General features: G+C 32.8%; 1 protein-coding gene across 3 annotated transcripts in view; it reads right to left on the bottom strand.

Annotated features, from left to right (window-relative positions):
* LOC114327482 (integrin alpha-PS2) overlaps positions 1 to 19910 on the bottom strand; it is a 673912-nt gene that overhangs the window by 212845 nt on the left and 441157 nt on the right. For all 3 annotated transcript variants that reach the window (XM_050646911.1, XM_050646912.1, XM_050646913.1), the window contains exon 4: positions 9358 to 9478. In XM_050646911.1, coding sequence (XP_050502868.1) covers positions 9358 to 9478 — 121 coding nt within the window. The remainder of the gene's footprint in view (positions 1 to 9357; positions 9479 to 19910) is intronic.

Genomic DNA, 19910 nt, shown 5'->3' with positions numbered 1-19910 from the left:
AAGGTCTGGTTTTTTTACTGTTATTTTTTTATTTTATTTAAAATTCACTCCTATGCTAAACAGTCCACTAATAAAGTTCTCACTGAGTTAGTAGTCTTCTCCAAGATGATTTACAAGGATCAATAAAAGGATCAATAAAATATGACTATGACTATGACTATCCAAGAAGCTTGCCCCAACGGTAATTAAGACGTATATTCTCAGCAACTATGATGCCAAGTTCAGTGATATTTACAAGAGACTAAATATCTTAACTTAGTCAAACGTCGTAACTTAGTCAAACAAAATCAATGGTAGTACATTTTGCACCACGGATAAATAGCTATTTTCGTACGTGTGAGCAAGAAGTCGATTTTGGCGAAGACGAAATTTTAAGGCGAGGCGTAGCCGAGCCGTAAAATCGTCTGAGCCTAAATCGACGATTGCTCACAGGTGCGAACATAACTTTTCATGGTAAAGGCTCAAAAATTATGATTTTGCGTTACGCACACGTACAAAAATCACGCTTTTTGTGGTTGAAGCATGAAAATGCTTTTTTTGCATGTGTGAAAAGTTGTGTTCGTATGTACACATGAAATAATCATACGAGTGAATAAAAAATTCTGTCCATGATGCGAAGAGATATTTATTCGAACACTGGCTAAAAATCTCACTTTCGTCCACGCTGCGGACAAAAACTGAACTATTTTACATGTAATATAATTAAATAGAATATTTTCAAGTATATATATTTTAGAAAATGAATTGTACACTTTTTCAAATAACTATAACTGATGAACAAGTTGCCTGTTCATAGCTTTTAATCACGACACATTTTTTAAATTTTACAAATTTTATTGCTAAAAAACTTTAAATTATATGAACAACTATCAACTATTGTCATCTTAAATTATTTATGTATAGCAAATTATAAAAAAATAACTAATTTCATCCATGATATACATTAATAAATGACAAAAAGGCAACATGATATTAGTGGTCGATCAACGTTATGTTTTTCAATGTTTTACAAGTAATGAAAATGTCTGAACACGAATGGACAACTATTGGACAATCCAAAGCTGTTAGTCCTGACAACTTTTTCTCGAATTCGAAAACTTGTACTTCTTCCTTGTCCAAAAAATTTTTTTCAACTATTTTTTTCAAAAAAGGTGGACAAAAAAACTTTTTGTTGGACAAGGGTGGACATTCGACGGACAATCAAACGTGAAAAAAAATTTCCAAAAATTCTCATTTTTTGGCATTTTCACTAACAAACGATAATCATTGCTAATTTAAATAAATAAAAGGTGGACAATTAAAAAAAATGCCTGGTCAAGTGTGGACAACAGTTAGACAATCAAACGTATCAGTTTTTACGTTTTTTTGACTTCGGGGTGTTGGGCCTTATTTCACGTTTTTTTAGTATCTCGCAAACAAAAGGTGGACAAAAAAAATTTTTGCTGGACAAGGGTGGACATTTGATGGACAATCAAACGTGAAAAAAAATTTCCAAAAATTCTCATTTTTTGGCATTTTTACTAACAAACGATAATTATTGCTAATTTAAATAAATAAAAGGTGGACAATTAAAAAAAATGCCTGGACAAGTGTGGACAACAGTCTAACTAATCAAACTGATCAAACTAATCAGTTTTTACAACGTTTTTTTGACTTCGGGGTGTTGGGCCTTATTTCACGTTTTTTTAGTATCTTGTAAACAAAAGGTGGACAATAAAAAATTTTTGCTGGACAAGGGTGGACATTCGACGGACAATCAAACGTGAAAAAAATTTCCAAAAATTCTCATTTTTTTGGCATTTTTACTAACAAACGATAATTATTGCTAATTTAAATAAATAAAAGGTGGACAATTAAAAAAAATGCCTGGACAAGTGTGGACAACAGTTGGACAATCAAACTTATCAGTTTTTACGAACGTTTTTTTGACTTCGGGGTGTTGGGCCATATTTCACGTTTTTTTAGTGTCTCGTAAACAAAAGGTGGACAAAAAAAAGGGCCTGATGATGGCATACAAAATGTAAATGCCGAAACCGGTCGCCCACATACTGTAGTTAATAAAACCTTTAAAAGATTATGAGCATTAGACTCCTTATTTCGTAGCAGAAACTTTTTAATTCCTGGGTTTTTCGGTCTTATAAATAAAACACTTTGTTATGGCTTAAACGTTTCGGCTACATGTCATTTTCAATAAGCAGTTTAATTAATAATAATAAACATTACATAAATAGAGCACTAAAATTTATATTGCACTTGTTGGCTTGTCGTTTTGTTGTGGAATGCGAGCTTGGCTCTTGAAAACATATGGCAGAATACAAATTGCCGTCCGTTAAGGACCGTATTTAAAATTTTTGCCAAAGGTACATTTACAAAAATAAAATCAATTTATTAAATTATGATATATATTGGAGAGATCCTTGATGTCAGTTTTGTTGTTTATACAACGTTGATCTTTCTTTACATGGATCATCTCCAATATACATCTTTTGTTATAGTTTTGTTCTTTTTCTAAAATCTGCACATTTTCAAAATCAAAAGCATGGTTATTTTCTATGGAATGTTTGGCTAATGCTGTAGTGTTTACTTTGTTGGTTTGTACACTATGTTTGTGTGCAATAATCCTTCTATGTATATATTGATGTGTTTGCCCAATGTATGTCGAATTGCAGTCTTTACAATTTACTTTATAAACAGCAGTCAGACGTTGTTTATAAAGTAAATTGTAATCTGGGTACTGTATTTAAAAATAGATTTTTTCCTAAACGCCCTGGTCGCTTGTTGACGCTATTAATCATTTCTTCGCATCATTTAATATCTTTGCTTCGCTGTTCCTTCCGTTATTTTTTTAAGTAAGCCCTTTTTTATAGCTCGTTATGTAATATGATATTCCACATTTGTCGTAACTTTATACCTTATAAACCTCAAATGTCCAATGCCGAAAGAAACAATTGATGCAAAGTATCCGGCGCTGGTAACACGTGCCTCCGCCATACGTGGCCCTTGTGAACGTTTTTCAGATGGTGTGCACATGTTCCCCTTTTTACTTTTGTATATATTTTTAATTTGAAATTTTAATGGCACTACAGCCCGTAAAAAAACCTTTAAAGTGTTTTATTGTTACATGTTCGCCATGGTTTGCAGAACCGGATGGATGTCCGCATCATTACCACTTTCAAATGGGTGTTCCTGAAGTCTTGGAAGAATTATAATAGCACTTCGTTCAACTCAACATAAAACAAATTTTCGTTGAAACAATTAATTGTGCCATTATTCGCGGTGTGCAAGTACTTGGAGGGGATAAATCTTGCAACTTTCCTAAATAAATCATATTGTCAATTGAAATTGTCAAATTGACGTATATTTCATACCCATAGAGTTATATATTAGAATAGAGAGACAGATAGTGTCATTCATAGCGAAGTGACGACACCATCTTTTTTATTTGGATTAGTGCTGTTTCACTCTTACGCATAGTAAAGCTGCGACAGTTGTCCTCCCCTTCCGTACCTATACTCACACTTAACGTCATCTTAGTTTCTCGATACAATGTGTTAGAAAGAGATTTAGAGATGCCGCAACCAGTCCATGAGATCTTTCGTCAGGAAGCGAGGAAGGTAGGCTCACTCTATGTTAATATATACCTCTATGTTCATACCTACTGACATTGAAGAAGAAAAAATTTATGTTGCTCCACAATATTGATATGATAAGCAATTATTATACAAAAGTAAATTTAAATAATTGTATCGTGCTTGCAGTACTGCATTTTTATAATTAATTTGCTTTACTACATACAGTTGTTTACCTTTTAATAACATAACCTAAATCTTACTATTTCTTCTTATAATTTTTTTGGGCTATGGCCTTGACAATTAGCCAGCAACCAGAACTAATATAATTGGCCAATATAATTAAAAGTGCGAAAAATGTTGCTGAGCTATGAAACCAGGTGTCACTTTTCCGAACTTGCACGGTCTCATGGCTTTAATTTTAACCGAAACAAAATAATATAAAGTTGCCTTTGGAAACAAAAGTTTGTTTACGTTGTCTAATGTAAGTTGAGATTTTTTTATTTTAATAAAGTTTTCGCTTTAAGATGTATAAATTCGAAATAGGAAATAGTTATTTTCCTAACAAGTGCAAAAAGCCATTCTTTTCCGCACGCGACTGCAGTTTGCCGAACGACGCGAAGCGGGAGTTCGGCAAGCAGTCGAGTGCGGAAAAGAGACTTAAAAAATTACCAAAATGAATTTAATTAATATGAAAATACATACACAAATTAATTCTTTGACAAGGTTGTCAAAACCAAACTTTCAATATAATTAGTTAGCATGAGGACGATCTTGGTTTCCATGACGATGATTCAAAACGACTGTTATTGTCTACCGATTTGACTTTCGAATATTATGTCAAAATAATTTTATTTCATCGAATTGTCGCGTTAATTTCATTAAAACAGGAACACAATAAGATATATTTGAAATAAATTAGTAAATAACATCTAAATATTAGTTTATTGCATGTATTATAATTACTTTAAGGCCATATTAACATATCTAAATTAACACGCGTGCGGAAAAGTAAAAACCGCGTGCGGAAAAGTAACACGCGTGCGGAAAAGTAACACGCGTGCGGAAAAGTGAAACTTTCTAAACTAAAATGCGTGCGCGAAAGTAGACATTTTTGCACGCTCGTAGAAAAAAGTATATACCTACAAGTTGGTTTGGCGGGTATCTAAAGTTGATATCTGTCGGATATTACATTTCACATACACTCTACAATAGAATGAAAATAAAAACATTTCACGCAAAACTATTTTACAGTAACGAATAGGTACGAGCAAGGAATACTGTGTCTGATTCTACCAATGGCTCATCAATACAGATCTTCTGCGATATTGTTTGAATAGAGGAGGAATGGTCTTAAATGACGCTATGAAATACAAAGTGGCCTAAAGTTGTCCCCTATTTAAGTATTTTCAGATGCAGAGTGGCTCAAGAATTGGTTGCTTGAGCCACCCGCCATCTGAAAATACTTAAATCAGGCTACGGTAGGGTGACCAAACGTCTCGTATAAACGGGATTATTCCGTTTTTTAAGCTGCAGAATCTTTGTTTTTATTTATGATACGCCCCACATTTTAAATTAAATTACATATTCGTAGGTAAATTGAAAAAGGTTTAGGTCTCAAATTAGAAAAAAAAAAGCATGTTTCAATGATTACATCTCGGTGGAGGCCCCTGAAGAATATCGCCCCCAAACCCTATTTGGATGTGTCCCGTTTTTTTAAGTTTATGCTTTGGTAAGCCTATTAGGGTGACCAAACGTCCCGTAAAAACGAGATTGTCCCGTTTTTTAACCATTTGTCCCGGGGTCCAGAAAAAGTCTCTCGGGCCGCCTAAATGTCCCGTATTTACGTTGGGTTGATTTTATGTATCTGACTAACAGTGGCGGCTCGTCAGAGGAGGCAAGGGAGGCTCAGCCTCCCCATAAATTTTTTACACACTCTACACTGTTTTATTTATCATGAATCGCGAAAACAACAAGTACAACTCTTACTATTATACAACGTGTAAATTCCATATTATCACTAATTATCCATATGTACGGAGCATTAGCATTAGAACGCATGATCGCGTCTCAGTTTTATTACATATTATTGTAGGCAGGACCCTGGGTTATCCCGAGATGCATGAACGGAGCACGGAGCCGAGAAGCCCAACAGTCTCCGTTGCTAATGCTCCGTGCAGTGCAGCAGGCGTTTAAGGAGACCCGGCCTAACAGTGGCATCTATGGTGCCATCACACGCTGCCCGGAGATATACCAAGGGAGGCAGAATAGCTTCTCGGCTCCGTTGCGTGGTTGCGTGCGTCTCGGGACAACGAATTTTAGGGTCCTGACTAAAAATAATGAAAAATCTAAAAGTGCGAATTTTGTTATGAAATTTGGTATGTGGGGTTATAATAATATTTGGAAAAACTTGCTCAAATAACTTTTTCCGATATCTTTAACTCAAAGCAAAATATCGGTAATTTATGGTGTTTTTGAATTCGCAGTAGGCCGCGTTTAGAATTAAAAAAATTCAGTTGAGTATCTTAAAAAATTTGAAGCTTCATTATGTATGGACTGCAAAACTTCAAATCTGTATTTATTTTAATATGCGAGGTATCTATTTACAAATAGATGGAATTGTTAACAAATAAACGACACAAACTTTGGTATTAAACTTTTACAATTAGACTAACTATTTTTAAAATGATATGATATCATTAAATTATGAATTATTATGATATTATGAAATGTAAATAAAAAATGGTCAAAAAATGGGGCCTTAAATTACATTTTTTGGCGCATTTTTTTGCTAGTGCAAATTTGTCTAGATATTTTACAGTTAGGTATAGCCTCCCCTACTGTAAAAATCACGAGCCGCCACTGCTGACTAAGTGGCTATATTTTTCCTCTTTACTTCTTCAATATCGGCATTCGTTTTAATTCTTATTTCTCCCTCTCTCGTTACATTGAGGCCAAGCATTGTTCTCATCATTTTTCTTTCAAATTTCAGAAGGCTATTTCCTCTTTCTTGTTAATCGTCGTTGTTTGCATCCCATATGTAACAACAGGTCTTATATAGGTCATTAAGGTCTTATATAGGTTTTATTAAGGTCTGATATAGGTATAGATCTTTGTTCTCTTACTAGAGTCTTGCTTCTCAGCAGATTTCTATTCATTCCATATATTTTTTGCCTTTCGAAATTCTTTCCTCTGTTCTCTCTTTTCCGGTTTTCCCTATTGTTACTTCCAAGTAGCTAAAGGTGGACACAGTTTCAAATTTCTGGTTCTGTGTTATTAGATATTTCTGAGTTGTTGTGTCGTCCTTTCTTATCGTCATGTATTTTGTTTTGTGCTGGTTTATCTCTAGTTCTATTCTCTTTGCTTCCTTATTTAATTTTCCAACTACCTTTATAAGTGTCATCTTGGTCTTCGCTATGATGACTACGAGTAGAGCATTTGCATATGTTACTATTAGTTGAAGTTGTTTCTAATAATGTTTTTGTTTGCAAAGTTTGTTCTCCTTATGTCAAGGTTAAATAGTGCCGGGGAGATAGAACCACCGTGTTTCACGCCTTTGTTTACATTGATATCCTTAGAAGTTGTTCCGTTAAAACTGATCCTTGGTGTGGTGTTCTTTATGCTCACTGTTAGCATATGTCTTCATTTTTCTGGGATTTCAACAGTTTCTAGCTCCTCCATCATTTTGTCCGATTATTGTGTCAAAAGCGCTTTTGAAGTCTATGAATATTAGGTGCTTTTCTCTGTTGTATTCTCTTGATTTTTGAATTCTTTGCTCTACTGTATGATGGAATTAATCGTCAACCACCTCCGTCAGAACCCTTTCTGGTATTCTCTTAATATTTGTTCAGCGCATGATTTAACTCTCATGTTCCATGCCAATGGCCATAAGTTGTCGACGCATTAAGCTAAATAAAAAAGTCTCATGTTTTTATGTTTGCTAGAATGTTATATGCGGTGTTTAATAAAGTTATTAGCTGGTTTATTTCTTTATGTAACTCTCTCTCCGTATTTGATTAATTCCACTGCTATTTCATCTTCTCCTGCTGCTTTTACCTTTCTTAGGTTTTAATTTGTTTTTGTACTTCTTCTTCTGTGGAAGTTTCTACTTCGTCGTTATCTTGTACGGCCTTACTTTTTCATCACAGTGTGTTTCCTTCGTAGTGAATAGCATTTTTTCATAATATTCTTCCCATATTCTGCTGATCTGTTTGTCTTCTAATATGGTTTATACTTTTTGGTTTTTTAGTCCTCTTGTTTTAATGCTGGCCTTATTTGTAGTCGCTCTGACTTTTTTTGTAAAATTGTTATATTTTATGCTTTTTTCTGTCGTTTTCAATATCATCCAGCGAAACCAGAGATTTTTCTTCTTTTTATCTGTTGCGTCAGCCCGTTTTGTTCTGACGTGTTGTTGATCCATGTCATTCGGGCTAGTTTTTTTGCGTTCTGTCTATTTCGCAGTCAATTACATATTCATGTAGGTAAATTGAAAAGGATTTATAGGTCCCAAATTAGCTAAAAGACCATGTTTCAATAATTAGGTCTCGATGGAGGTCCCTCTGTTAGCTGGATGATATCGCCCCAAACTCTCCTTCGCACCCCCTCCCCCAGGGCATATGAAAAATATATAGAGAGTAGTACGACCTCTTGTCTTTCACAAACAAACAATACAAAAAGAGGATGCTTCTTGGATGTGTCCGGTTTTATCAAGTTTAGGATTTGGTCACCCTAGAGTAGGTACACTTTGCTTATCATTCTTTTAGATAAATAGAAGAAAAATATTTCACTTGAGTAATTCTGAAATGAAGGGATCTGATGGATTTTACCTAGAATTTAGACATAGAGAAATGTCCTGATATTGTTAGACATAAATCGAAATTTGCAGATATCTCTGGTGCGCAATCTCTGGTCGGATGTATGCCGACCTATTGTGGGAAGAGTGAGGGGTGAAGCTTTGAATAATCATAGCTATATTGATAGCATCATTTGTAAATTGCTTCAGTTTATCCACGAACATCACGTCGATGACGATATGTGCCTATCATGATGCCATTACTCAAAACTAGATTCGAGAACATCACGTATTCTTTGTTCCCATAATGATAATCCACCAAACTTGCCGTCGGCTCACCCAATAGAGGATTTTTGGGCTTTATTTTCTAGGAAAGTTTATTATGAAGGCTGAGAAGCCTAAGGTGAAGCACAATAATTACGACATCGAATTTACGAAAAACTGAGAGAAATTAATCTGAATTCCGTCCAGGACCTCATGAGAGACCTTCGAAAATCTTTGCGTCTAGTAGAGCAGAATAGACCCCTCTCTATAATTCGGTAGTATACATTAGTTAAGTATTGAGTTGTAATTTATGATAACTAGATAGTGTTTAAAAAATGTCTTCATTAAAAAATCTGATACATACCTAAATACTTATTTTGTGCCAAAACTTTTAGGACATACGCTATACTTATTAGACGTTAATTACAATTTCAAGAAAAGATAAAAGATGGATTAAGCGAATTCTACACTGGTGACCAGGGAACAGAAAAGAAAAGGGGGAAGACCACATATGAGGTGGACGGACGACCTTAAGAGAACGGCAGGAAAGGACTGGATGCAGATCGCCCAAAATAGAGACCAATGGAGATTAATAGAAGAGGCCTATGCCCAGCAATGGGCGTTTAAGGCTGATTAGATAGATAGATAGAACCATTCATTGTATGAATCAAGACTAGTTATAATATTGTCTAACGTTTTTTTTTTACTTATAATTTAGGTAGCTTTACTTACTTGTTCTACAAGGAGAATATTCTTCAAAATTATCGAAAGCTCCATTAGAAACAAAACACGTCCCAACTGGATCTCTTCTATTTAAGTCTTTGGTAAACCAGATGTATCGTGGAGCGCAAGCCTAAAACAAAAAATGCAAATTTTTATATGTTGCAATAAAATTATTAAAGTAGTTTAAGCTTTAATTAAATTAAATGGGAGTGACTTCCAAAGAATTTGGTTAGAATTTTCTACTATTTTCCCTATAATTTTTTAACTGCACAATGCTGGTAGCATTTCGGTCCACCATTCAGATGGCTCTTCCTATTGAAACCATTATTCAACAAATAATCTTTATCGTCTTCTTGATGAACTAAACCGTAAACTTTGAAATGTGTATAGGTTGATTTTGAGAATATTATGATATTATCCTATTAGCCAAGCCGCACACCAAAGAAACATGAAACGAAAAACATGAAACATGAAACGAAAAACATGTTTCATGAAACTAAAACACTGCTAAACAAATCTCAAAGTCCGCCTACCAATGAAACGAGTGTGATTCATGCTCATGACACATTTTTATTTTCGGAGAGTTTCATTAATGGCCGGACGTATATTTGTTTAGCAGTGGTTTATTTCCATGAAACGTAATTTACGTTTCATGTTTCTTTGATGTGCGGTCGGGCTTAGGAAACAGAAAGTCTAGAGAATATTTCTGAACCTTAGGCAAGCCGCACACCAAAGAAACATGAAACGAAAAACATGAAACATGAAACGTGAAACATGTTTTATGAAATAAAACACTGCTAAACAAATCTCAAAGTCCGGCTACCAATGAAACAAGTGTGATTCATGCTCATGGCACATTTTTATTTTCGGAGAGTTTCATAAATGGCCGGACGTATATTTATTTAGCAGTGTATTATTTCCATGAAACGTAATTTACGTTTCATGTTTCTTTGATGTGCGGCCTGCCTTAGAGGTACACGTTACTATGTCGACAAAGTGTTGTTTTACATAATTTTTATATTTTCCTACTACATATTCTTTATACAGGGTGTTAGTAAATAAGTATGAAAAACTTTAAGAGGTAATTCTACATGAAAAAATAATGCCGGTTTGCTTGATAAACATATGTCCGCAAATGCTTCGTTTCCGAGATACGGGGTGTTGAAATTTTTATTTCAAATTGCCCATTTATTTATTGCTCTAAAACCAATTGATCTATGAAAATGAAATTTGGTGAGTTTTAGGAGGTAGTTATTGCGAATTTTTTGACATACAATTAAGAATATTGTATTTATCATTGGCGCGCATACGGGTAATAGTCTGAATTTTTTTAAAGAAAAAAATAGTACGCCACTGAGATATTTCAAATTAAAAATTATTTTTAAATTCCACGTTTAATTTTTGATAGAATACCTTATCTTGACGCGTATTTTTAATTTCTTAATACATTATCAAGAACTATCCAATATAATAATACTAAACTAGAACAATAACAGAAAATATTACTAATACGATTTTAACTAGGTGCAAAGCTGCAAGAAATTTTTAAAATGATCTCCTTTACAGGTAACAGAAGAATTTTATATTCATCATTAGCGGGCGTACGGGTAATGGTCTGAATTTTTTAAAGAAAACAATTAATAGTACGCCACCGAGATATGTCAAACTAAAAATCATTTTTAAATTCTTCGTTCAATTTACGACAAAAAATCTTTCTTTCCTTTTTTTCATACAAGGCGCCGTTTTAATAGAAAAAAAATGAAACATCATAATATGTATTTACAAAGTATTTTAGATAGTTTCCATATGCATAGAAACTTAGTTCAAATACTTTATAAACGTTAAGATGTTTTATTTTTATGCATAAAAAGGGCGCCGCATATGAAAAAAAAAGGCAAGAAAATTTTTTTATCGTAAATTGAACCAGCAATTAAAAAATAATTTTTTATTTGACATATCTCAGTGGCGTACTATTTTTTTCCTAAAAAAATTCAGACCATTACTCGTATTCGCGCCAATGATGAATATAAAATTCTTCTGTAACCTCTAAAGAAGGTCATTTTTATCATTTGTTGCAGCTCTGCACCTAGATAAAATCTTATTAGTAATATTTTCTGTTATTGTTCTAGTTTAGTATTATTTTATTGGATATTTCTTGATAATTATAATTATTATTAAAAAATGAAAAATACGCTTCAAGATGTTTTATTTTTCTACATAAAAAGGGTGCACCATATCAAAAAAAAAGGCAAGAAAGGTTTTTTATCATAAATTAGACGTGAAATTTAAAAATAATTCTTAATTTGAAATATCTCAGTGGCGTACTATTTTTTTCTTTTAAAAAATTCAGTCCATTACCTGTAGGCGCGCCTATGATGAATGACAAATTCTTAATTGTATGTCAAAAATGCGCAATAACTACCTCCTAAAACTTACCAAATTTCACTTTCATGGCTCAACTGGTCTTAAAGAAATAAATAAATTGGCAGTTTGAAATAAAAATTTTAACACCCCGTATCTCAAAAACAAAGCATTTGCTGACATATGTTTATAGAACAACCGGAATTATTTTTGCATGTAGAATTAGCCCCTAAAGTTTTTCATACTTATTTACTAACACCCTGTATATTTTTTATATGCCCTGGGAGGGGTTTTAACCCCCAAAACCCCCTTCTGGATGCGCCAATGCAGAGCACATGTGGCCGAAAAAAATATTGGATTGAGACTCGCCGGGAAGAAGATAGAAAAAAAGACTTGTTACAAGACGGAAAACGTACTAAGGAAATGCTATGATAAAGACGTCAGAGAAGGTGACTGAGAGAATAGTAATGTGGAAAACGGCTAACCCATAATGGGAAAAAGCCGAAGAAGAAAAAGAATTCTAAAATTTTTTATAATTGAAAATATACCCCAATTTCTTCAAATACTGATTTTTTATCTTTTATGAGTAATAATAAAATCATTTTTAGGTAAAATTGTGGCCATTTGAATATACTTGATCTTTTATGAGTATTCACCAAACTTACTTTTTACTAATGTACGTTTTTATACCAGAAGGAGTACCTAATTCAAAACCGCGCCGTAATGATTGTTTGTAATTGGACCAACCTCATCAAGTTTCAGTGGCGTAGCTGAAGATTGCGGGGCCCCTCGGAACAATTTTTGTGGGCCCCCGTATTAAAAACATAACAGAAAACACAACTAATAACAGTATAATTACTAAAATATGTGTAAATGACAATATTTGGCCTTTCTTTAATAAGTCTTCCTTAGTTTATGAATAGACATGAAAACCTATTATACATGTATCTTAATCCGACAAACCTATTAGTAAGTTGTTGCAATATTATATCTAAATTTACATTGAAAACAATAACTACAAAACTTTTTTGCTAAAAGTTATTTTTTCGTCACAGCTAAGCTCATCATCGTAAAATTTTTTTATTTTTAAATTCCGGTGTAATACTTCACTATTCTGCTATTCCAGCTGCTTTTGCTAAAGTTTCGGAAACCGAATTTCTCATTTCTAGAAGATTATCACGAGTTTTTTCAAAAAGTTGAAGGGCGACTGTTAACTCTGCCGTTTCAGATTGCAAAAGTGTTGATGTTAGCCTCAAAAGTAAATAGTAATTTTAATGACAAATTCAAAATTATTCATATGCTCTAATAATGTATTAACATTAACTTAAAATTTTTCATCGTTTTTTAGATAGCAATGAAAATTTCGTTAAAGATTGCATTGCTTGTCGAAAGCTCGACACAAAGCCATAACAGCATCATGTCTGGATGACCACCGGGTTTCACATAACCTTTTAAGTGTTGGCAAACGCGATGAATCCAAAGTCATAATAGTACATAGTACAACTTATCTTTTAATACTTGTACTAAAAAAACATAACCTTTTTAATTATATCCGAAAAAACCAACTCCTGTACACCAACAACGGCATCATTCAACACTAGATTCAGATGATGGGATACAAAATGAACATAGGAAGCTGTTTTTTCAATGTCAATTATACGCCTTTGTACGCCTGAATATACACCACTCATAACTCTTGCCCCATCATACCCCTTTCCCCTGCAGTTTTGTCCGAAAAGGTGCTTTGATTGTATAAATTTTAAAATTTCATTTACAAGACCTTCTGTACTTTGGTCTAACATGCGAATAAATCCCAAAAATCTTTCAACAACTTCTGCTTTAGAAGATAAATTATTTTCATCGCAAGTTACATACCGGAATTAATAAAATTAAGCTGATCATGTTTCGAAATATCTTGAGTAGTATCAAGAATTATCGAATAAAAACAATTAGGTCTGGATCCCGCGTATGAAAAAAAAGTTGATTAATAGCAAGCTGAAAATTTGTTAATAGCTTAAGGGTGTCTAGTCGGACAAACTTTGATATATGGGAACACTGGAACAGGGGAAGTTTTAATTGTAGAACAGGTTAAAAATTTGGAACGGTCAGACCACGAAAACGGCACATGTGTTTTGTCCGACAGAACAGACTTAAACTCTTCGAACTCGAACAGAGATTAAACTCACATGCAAAAATCAGACTGCTATTTATCACCAAACGGGCGTTTTAATGAGTGGAACATGTGGAATATGTCAAGTGACAGGATTTATGACAGGTGATAAATAGCAGTCTGATTTTTGCATGAGAGTTTAATCTCTGTTCGGAGAGTTTAAGTCTGTTCTGTCGGACAAAATAAATGTGCCGTTTTCGTGGTGTGACCGTTCCAAATTTTTAACCTGTTCCACAATTAAAACTGCCCCTGTTCCAGTGTTCCCATATATCAAAGTTTATCCGACTAGACACCCTTAAGCTATTAACAAATTTTCAGCTTGCTATTAATCAACTTTTTTTTCATACGCGGGATCCAGACCTAAATTTTTTTAATTAAATTAATAAATTTGTTTTCAGTTTCTCAAGCCAGCAAATTTATAACTTCGTTTTGTATTTGGGGGCTCAAGTTATTGTTTTTATCGATTAATTTAGCGAAAACAGGATCATTTTTATCTAGTAAAAGAACCACCGACAAAAAATTACTTTTTGGGATTCACTTTCATCTAAACTACCAATATGTCCACGAAAGTACGAAACGCTAAATTGCACCCGAAAAGAGTAAGAGTTACGTCAATTACCCGCTTCATGGCTTCATTATTTCCTTCCAAATTCCCTATTTTGATGCTTATTAGGAACATATGTTTTGGTCCCCAATTTAAAGAAAGTAGAAGTACCTATTAACACATTGAACGCCACGTGAGTTTTATTCAGCTCACGCCTTGTTTGGCCCAGACGCTCAGTGAGTTAAATATTATTCACATTAACAATGAGATTCTGAACGTGGAGCCTGAAGGCACAAACAAAAAATTTTAATGTGGTGGTTAATGTGTTAAGCTTGAAGGTTTTAAAGCGCCTTGCGGGCCCTGCGGGCCTGTCAGCTACGCCACTGGCAAGCTTACTCCACTGTTATAGGAAATGTGACACTAATGACATTTATTAAATTTTGACAGTACCTATAGGGCTTTTCATTCACAGTCATTTGTTTCGAGCTTCTGTCATATGTCGTATAATCCGTGTATATAATTATTATATACACAGATTATACAAGATATGACAGAAGCTCGAAACAAATGACAATCGATGAAAAGCCCTATTGGCATTTCATAGGTTATATCAGCGAGTTTTTGTGTTTTCTGCGTTATTCCTTTAATTTTTAGATTTTTAGTTTGCTTTTAGATAAAAATAGTTGTTTTTAGAACTTTTATTAGTACATAATATAATATAATATTTATGGATTACCGTCGAAAGCCGATATGATCAACCAAAAAAGAAAATGTATTTAGTGATTTTTCTAGTAACTTTATTGGGTGTGAATCTGTCATTTTAGTTTACTCCTCCTGGTTTAAAAACAAACCATATAATAATAGTTTTATTTATGTTTTATTGTATAAGCAACTATTATTTTTTTCCCTTACCATAAAGAAGCATGGCGATGGGATTAATTTTTCTTGTTATTATTGATTAATGATTTCAATTTCCAATTGTGTAGTAAGATTTTTCATCACGTGTTTAATTCTGTTCAATAAGATTATTATTATAGTGGGAATTTTCTACCTAGATGATTACAGTGGGAATATTTTTAGGTGGATTGTTTCTGTTTATTTACAACAAATTTCCTAGTTTTGACAACTGACACATTTAAAAAAATGAACCATATTAAACTTTTAATTCTGCATCTAATATCAAATTATCACGGGGACAACACAAATCGGCAATTTTAAGCGCTCGTTTGTACTACAGTAAGATTATTTCATGAATAAAATTGTATTTATAAATAATTATAACTAATATTTGATTGACGTACGAATATTTGCTAAGCTGTTCACTTTGACGAGTTGAAAAATGTTGTCACATTAATTGGGATAAATGTCACTGAATGTTTTTGTACAAATACTTGAATTATATATGTAAGTATAAATACAAATACATAAATAAGAAAATAATGCTTCAATTCTTTTCTTAAACTTGTTTCCAATCGGCAATAGTCACACGAGCTCTCCGGGTTCTCGTGTCTATTGTCAGGCAACAAGTTTTCGAAAAATGGTCGCATTATTGTCAATTTATTCTCACTCTCTTGTGATATTAATGTAGAGAATAAAATATCAATTTCGTCAAATTGGTTCAAGTAGCGGATCTTAATATTGACATTATTGCAATTTGGCTACATATTAATTTAATGCACAAAGTATTAAAGCAGGTCAGCGTGTATTTAGGTCATACTTATTATTAAATGGATCGTATTCGCATTCTAACAATAAATTAGATCATCAAATGAATCCGAGTGTTTATATCGTTTCATTTAATTTTTATTGTCTTTGAGCAAATTGAAGCTAATCTTTATGATTTACTATAATAACTATGTATGATTACAATTTTTCTATTTATTAAGTTCATAGAAAAACACAGCTAAACCAGGGCCGTAACTACGATGTTGGGGGCCCCGGGGCAAACGTGATCTGGGGTTTATCCCCCAGCGGAATGGGGGGGGGTACAAAAAAATGCTTGATATTTAACCCCTTGATAACTCATTTTAATGCATTTCATGACTGAAGTTTCTTGTACCTATATATTGCTATTTTAGTTGACCAACGCAAAAAAAGAATGTGTGTTTACTTTGTACGCACGTAAGAAATTATATTTCTATTATATGATTTCAACGAAATAAATGTATTTTCAACAGGGTATTTGTATTTTATTTAAAGATTAAACTAATTTTTACTTACTACTTTCCAAAAATTTTTATAAAAACAATAAGAAAAATAAAAAAAAAATATAAAACACACGGGGATTTGAACCGGGGACCTCTCGATCTCCGCTCACGCACTATACCACTGAGCTAGACTCCCTTTGCTTTGACAGGTTACAAGATTTCTCATACATACTGACAAATTTAATAGACCAAGTGAAGTATACAAAAATACTTTAAATATACTTACTATTATTATAAAATATCTTATTCCCGAGGAAGACAAATCCAAAGACCCAAAAATTAATAATAAATAGATTTACTAAAAACACTAATAATATATTCTTTTCACGCACACCTTATTTGCGCTACATAAAGATGTAGCGACTATAATACCATACTGTCGGTGTGCGCATGTGCCAGGGAATGTAAAAAATTCACCCTCGTGCCTAAAGAAGTATAACTTCAAAAATTTTGAAATCACCTTATTTTAAGTTAAATAATTTTGCAAGTACCATCTTATCTGTTTTATGCAAATACATTGTTCGGCTACAATGTGGTTCCTTTCACGTACCAATATGTGGCCTGGGGTAAATTGGTTAAGACAATAAAGCTGGGACGGGATGCCCATATTCCGGTTGCATTTTAGTTTTTGTTTCGCCAAAATGACTAATTTTCTCAGTAACAATTTATATCTTTACGAAAGGTATTGGGGACCCCAGCTTAGCCCGGACCTCCTCTTCCAATGGCATTTTAGGTTTTATTACGCCAAAATAACTAATTTCCTAGGTAATAATTTAAATTTTTATGTTATGGTCTAGGGGGCCCCAGCTTAGCCCCCTCAATTTTATGTTGAGGTCTAGAGTGCATCTGTAAGGTCTTTTTAAAATTGTGTCATTGGAAACTATTTCGTTGGGATCGGCTTTTAAAATACATATTTTTATTTTCCTCGTTAAAATCTATGCACGGCCAACCAAACAAGGGCCCCTGCGGAGCCCCTCTTGGCCGGGGGCCCCGGGGCACTGCCCCGGTTGCCCCAATTGTAGTTACGGCCTGAGCTAAACAATTTTGAAATCATAATTATTATTGCATGCGAGACTCATCAGTATATATATTATAGTCTGGGCATATTATCAGAGAACAGGCCATTTTTGGGAAAAGTTATTTACCAGCAATTTTATTGCTGGAATCGAATCTTATGATTCGATTATGCCATATTTACTTTGCATACCTATATTAATAATATAGGTATGCAAAGTCTTTAATAATATAGGTATGCAAAGATTTTAACTTTACACCAAAAACACTCAAATAAAAATTCACCGTAATTAAATTCTGCATCGAAACGTGTTTTTTCCGATTTACTTCGACGAAAATTTTCCCCGGAAAATGCAGTGTTTTTCCAACAAAATCTTTAATTTTCAACTAAAATTTTAGTTAAGTAATTGTTTATCAATAATTAAATAACTTGGTAGTATAAAATCTCTTTTCGTATAGACTATAATTCCAGAAGCCGATGGAAATTGAATGAACAATTTAGCAACAATTGAATTGTTAATTAAAAATTTACGGTCGCTATAATAACCACAATAATTATGATACATAAGAATAACTATGATTTTTGTATAAAAAGACACTGTACCTATCTAATTTACTTTACAGAATTGAAATTGGACTATTTAAATGGCCTCAGGAATATTTTAAAATAATAAACAATTTTTTGGCTAATAAACAAATAAAATATCTCGGAACATATTAAATCAAATTAAATCATGAAAACGGTATTGGAAAAAAAGTGGCAGGACGCTTCTTTTAAAACAAAAAAATGTTTAATTCTGATGAGTGGTTCCTGAGATATAACCGGTTAAAGTTGACCGGCATTTACGGCAAATATATAAACAGTAAGATCATAACTTTCAAACCATCACCTTTTTATTTTTATCCTCTTTCATCACACCAATTTTCATATCTTTAAAATAATCATAACATATATTATTATAATAAAAACTATCGATATTACGAGTGAAAATTGCCAAAAATAGAAAAGTTCCAATCAAAAATCAGGTTGTAGAAAATGTAATCTCAAAGGTCAAAATCGGTATACGTTAAAAAAATGCATTTTCTCGGCTTCCCATGGAGCAATTTTGTTCATTATTTTTTTGTTCCCAAGTAACTCGAGTAGAGCCATCTAACTAACGCATTATTAAATGTCAAAGTTGCTTTTGTTTTGTTATAATAAATTAATTTATTTATTATAACAAAATTTTTGTTTTATTAATTTGGATTCAGGCTCATTATGGAATTAACGGAAATGAAATAGTGGGTAGACTTGCCAAGGATGCTACTACAACAGGGGAAACGATAGAAGAACCATTAATGCCAGTCACTGATCTACGACAATGGTTTAAGAAAAAACAAATGGAGCAATGGCAACTGGAATATGATATATCTCTTAAAGGTGTACGATTTCATGATATCCAACCAAAAATTAATAGAAAACCGTGGTTTAACATTACAAATCGGCACTTCATTAAAACCTTAAATAGAGCAAGGAACAAACATGGTTTATATCCAGTTCACAAAAATAAACTAGGGTTGGCCACTTCTCAAAACTGCACTTGCGGGGAGTTGGGTACTTTAGAGCATGTGATTTTCGATTGCGCAAACTTCCAGATGCTGAATCAACAGTTATATAAGAATCTACAAACAGTAGGAGTTACTCTCCCCACCAATTTAAATTCCATTTTATGTACACGAAATATAAATTTGTATAAAATTGTTTATAACCACTTAAAAAATATGAAAATTGATATTTAAAAAATATATATATATAAAATTAAAAAAAAATTCAAAAAAAATATATATAAAAAAACAAAAAAAAAATTTAAAAAAAAAAATAAATATTAAAAAACAATAAAAAAAACAAATAAAAAAAAAACAAAAAAAAGCAAAAAAAAATCACAAAGAAGGCCTAAACCTCCGCGACGTTGAATCGGGTTTAGGTCTTAGCGCGAAAAAAAAAATTAATATCAATTAGTGGTTTAGTATAAGTATTTAGTAATAGTGTTTTATTAGTATGTATTTTTAATGTAATGTATGTAATATATGTTTGTAATTATTAAAATATAATAAATATCAGTTAAAATTAGGAAATTGTGTCTATGAAAATAAAAAAAAAATTTGAGCTGGCCAATTGGTTCAAACCAAGGTCATAAATCTAAACACACACACACACACACACAACAAAATTTTTAATTAGTTTAAATAAAGATTGTTTAAATAATTATACAGCTTTCAAATGAGA

Source organism: Diabrotica virgifera, chromosome 3 (assembly GCF_917563875.1).
Source record: "Diabrotica virgifera virgifera chromosome 3, PGI_DIABVI_V3a".
In the NCBI taxonomy this organism is placed as follows: domain Eukaryota; kingdom Metazoa; phylum Arthropoda; class Insecta; order Coleoptera; family Chrysomelidae; genus Diabrotica; species Diabrotica virgifera.
This window is presented reverse-complemented; position numbering and strand designations above follow the sequence as displayed.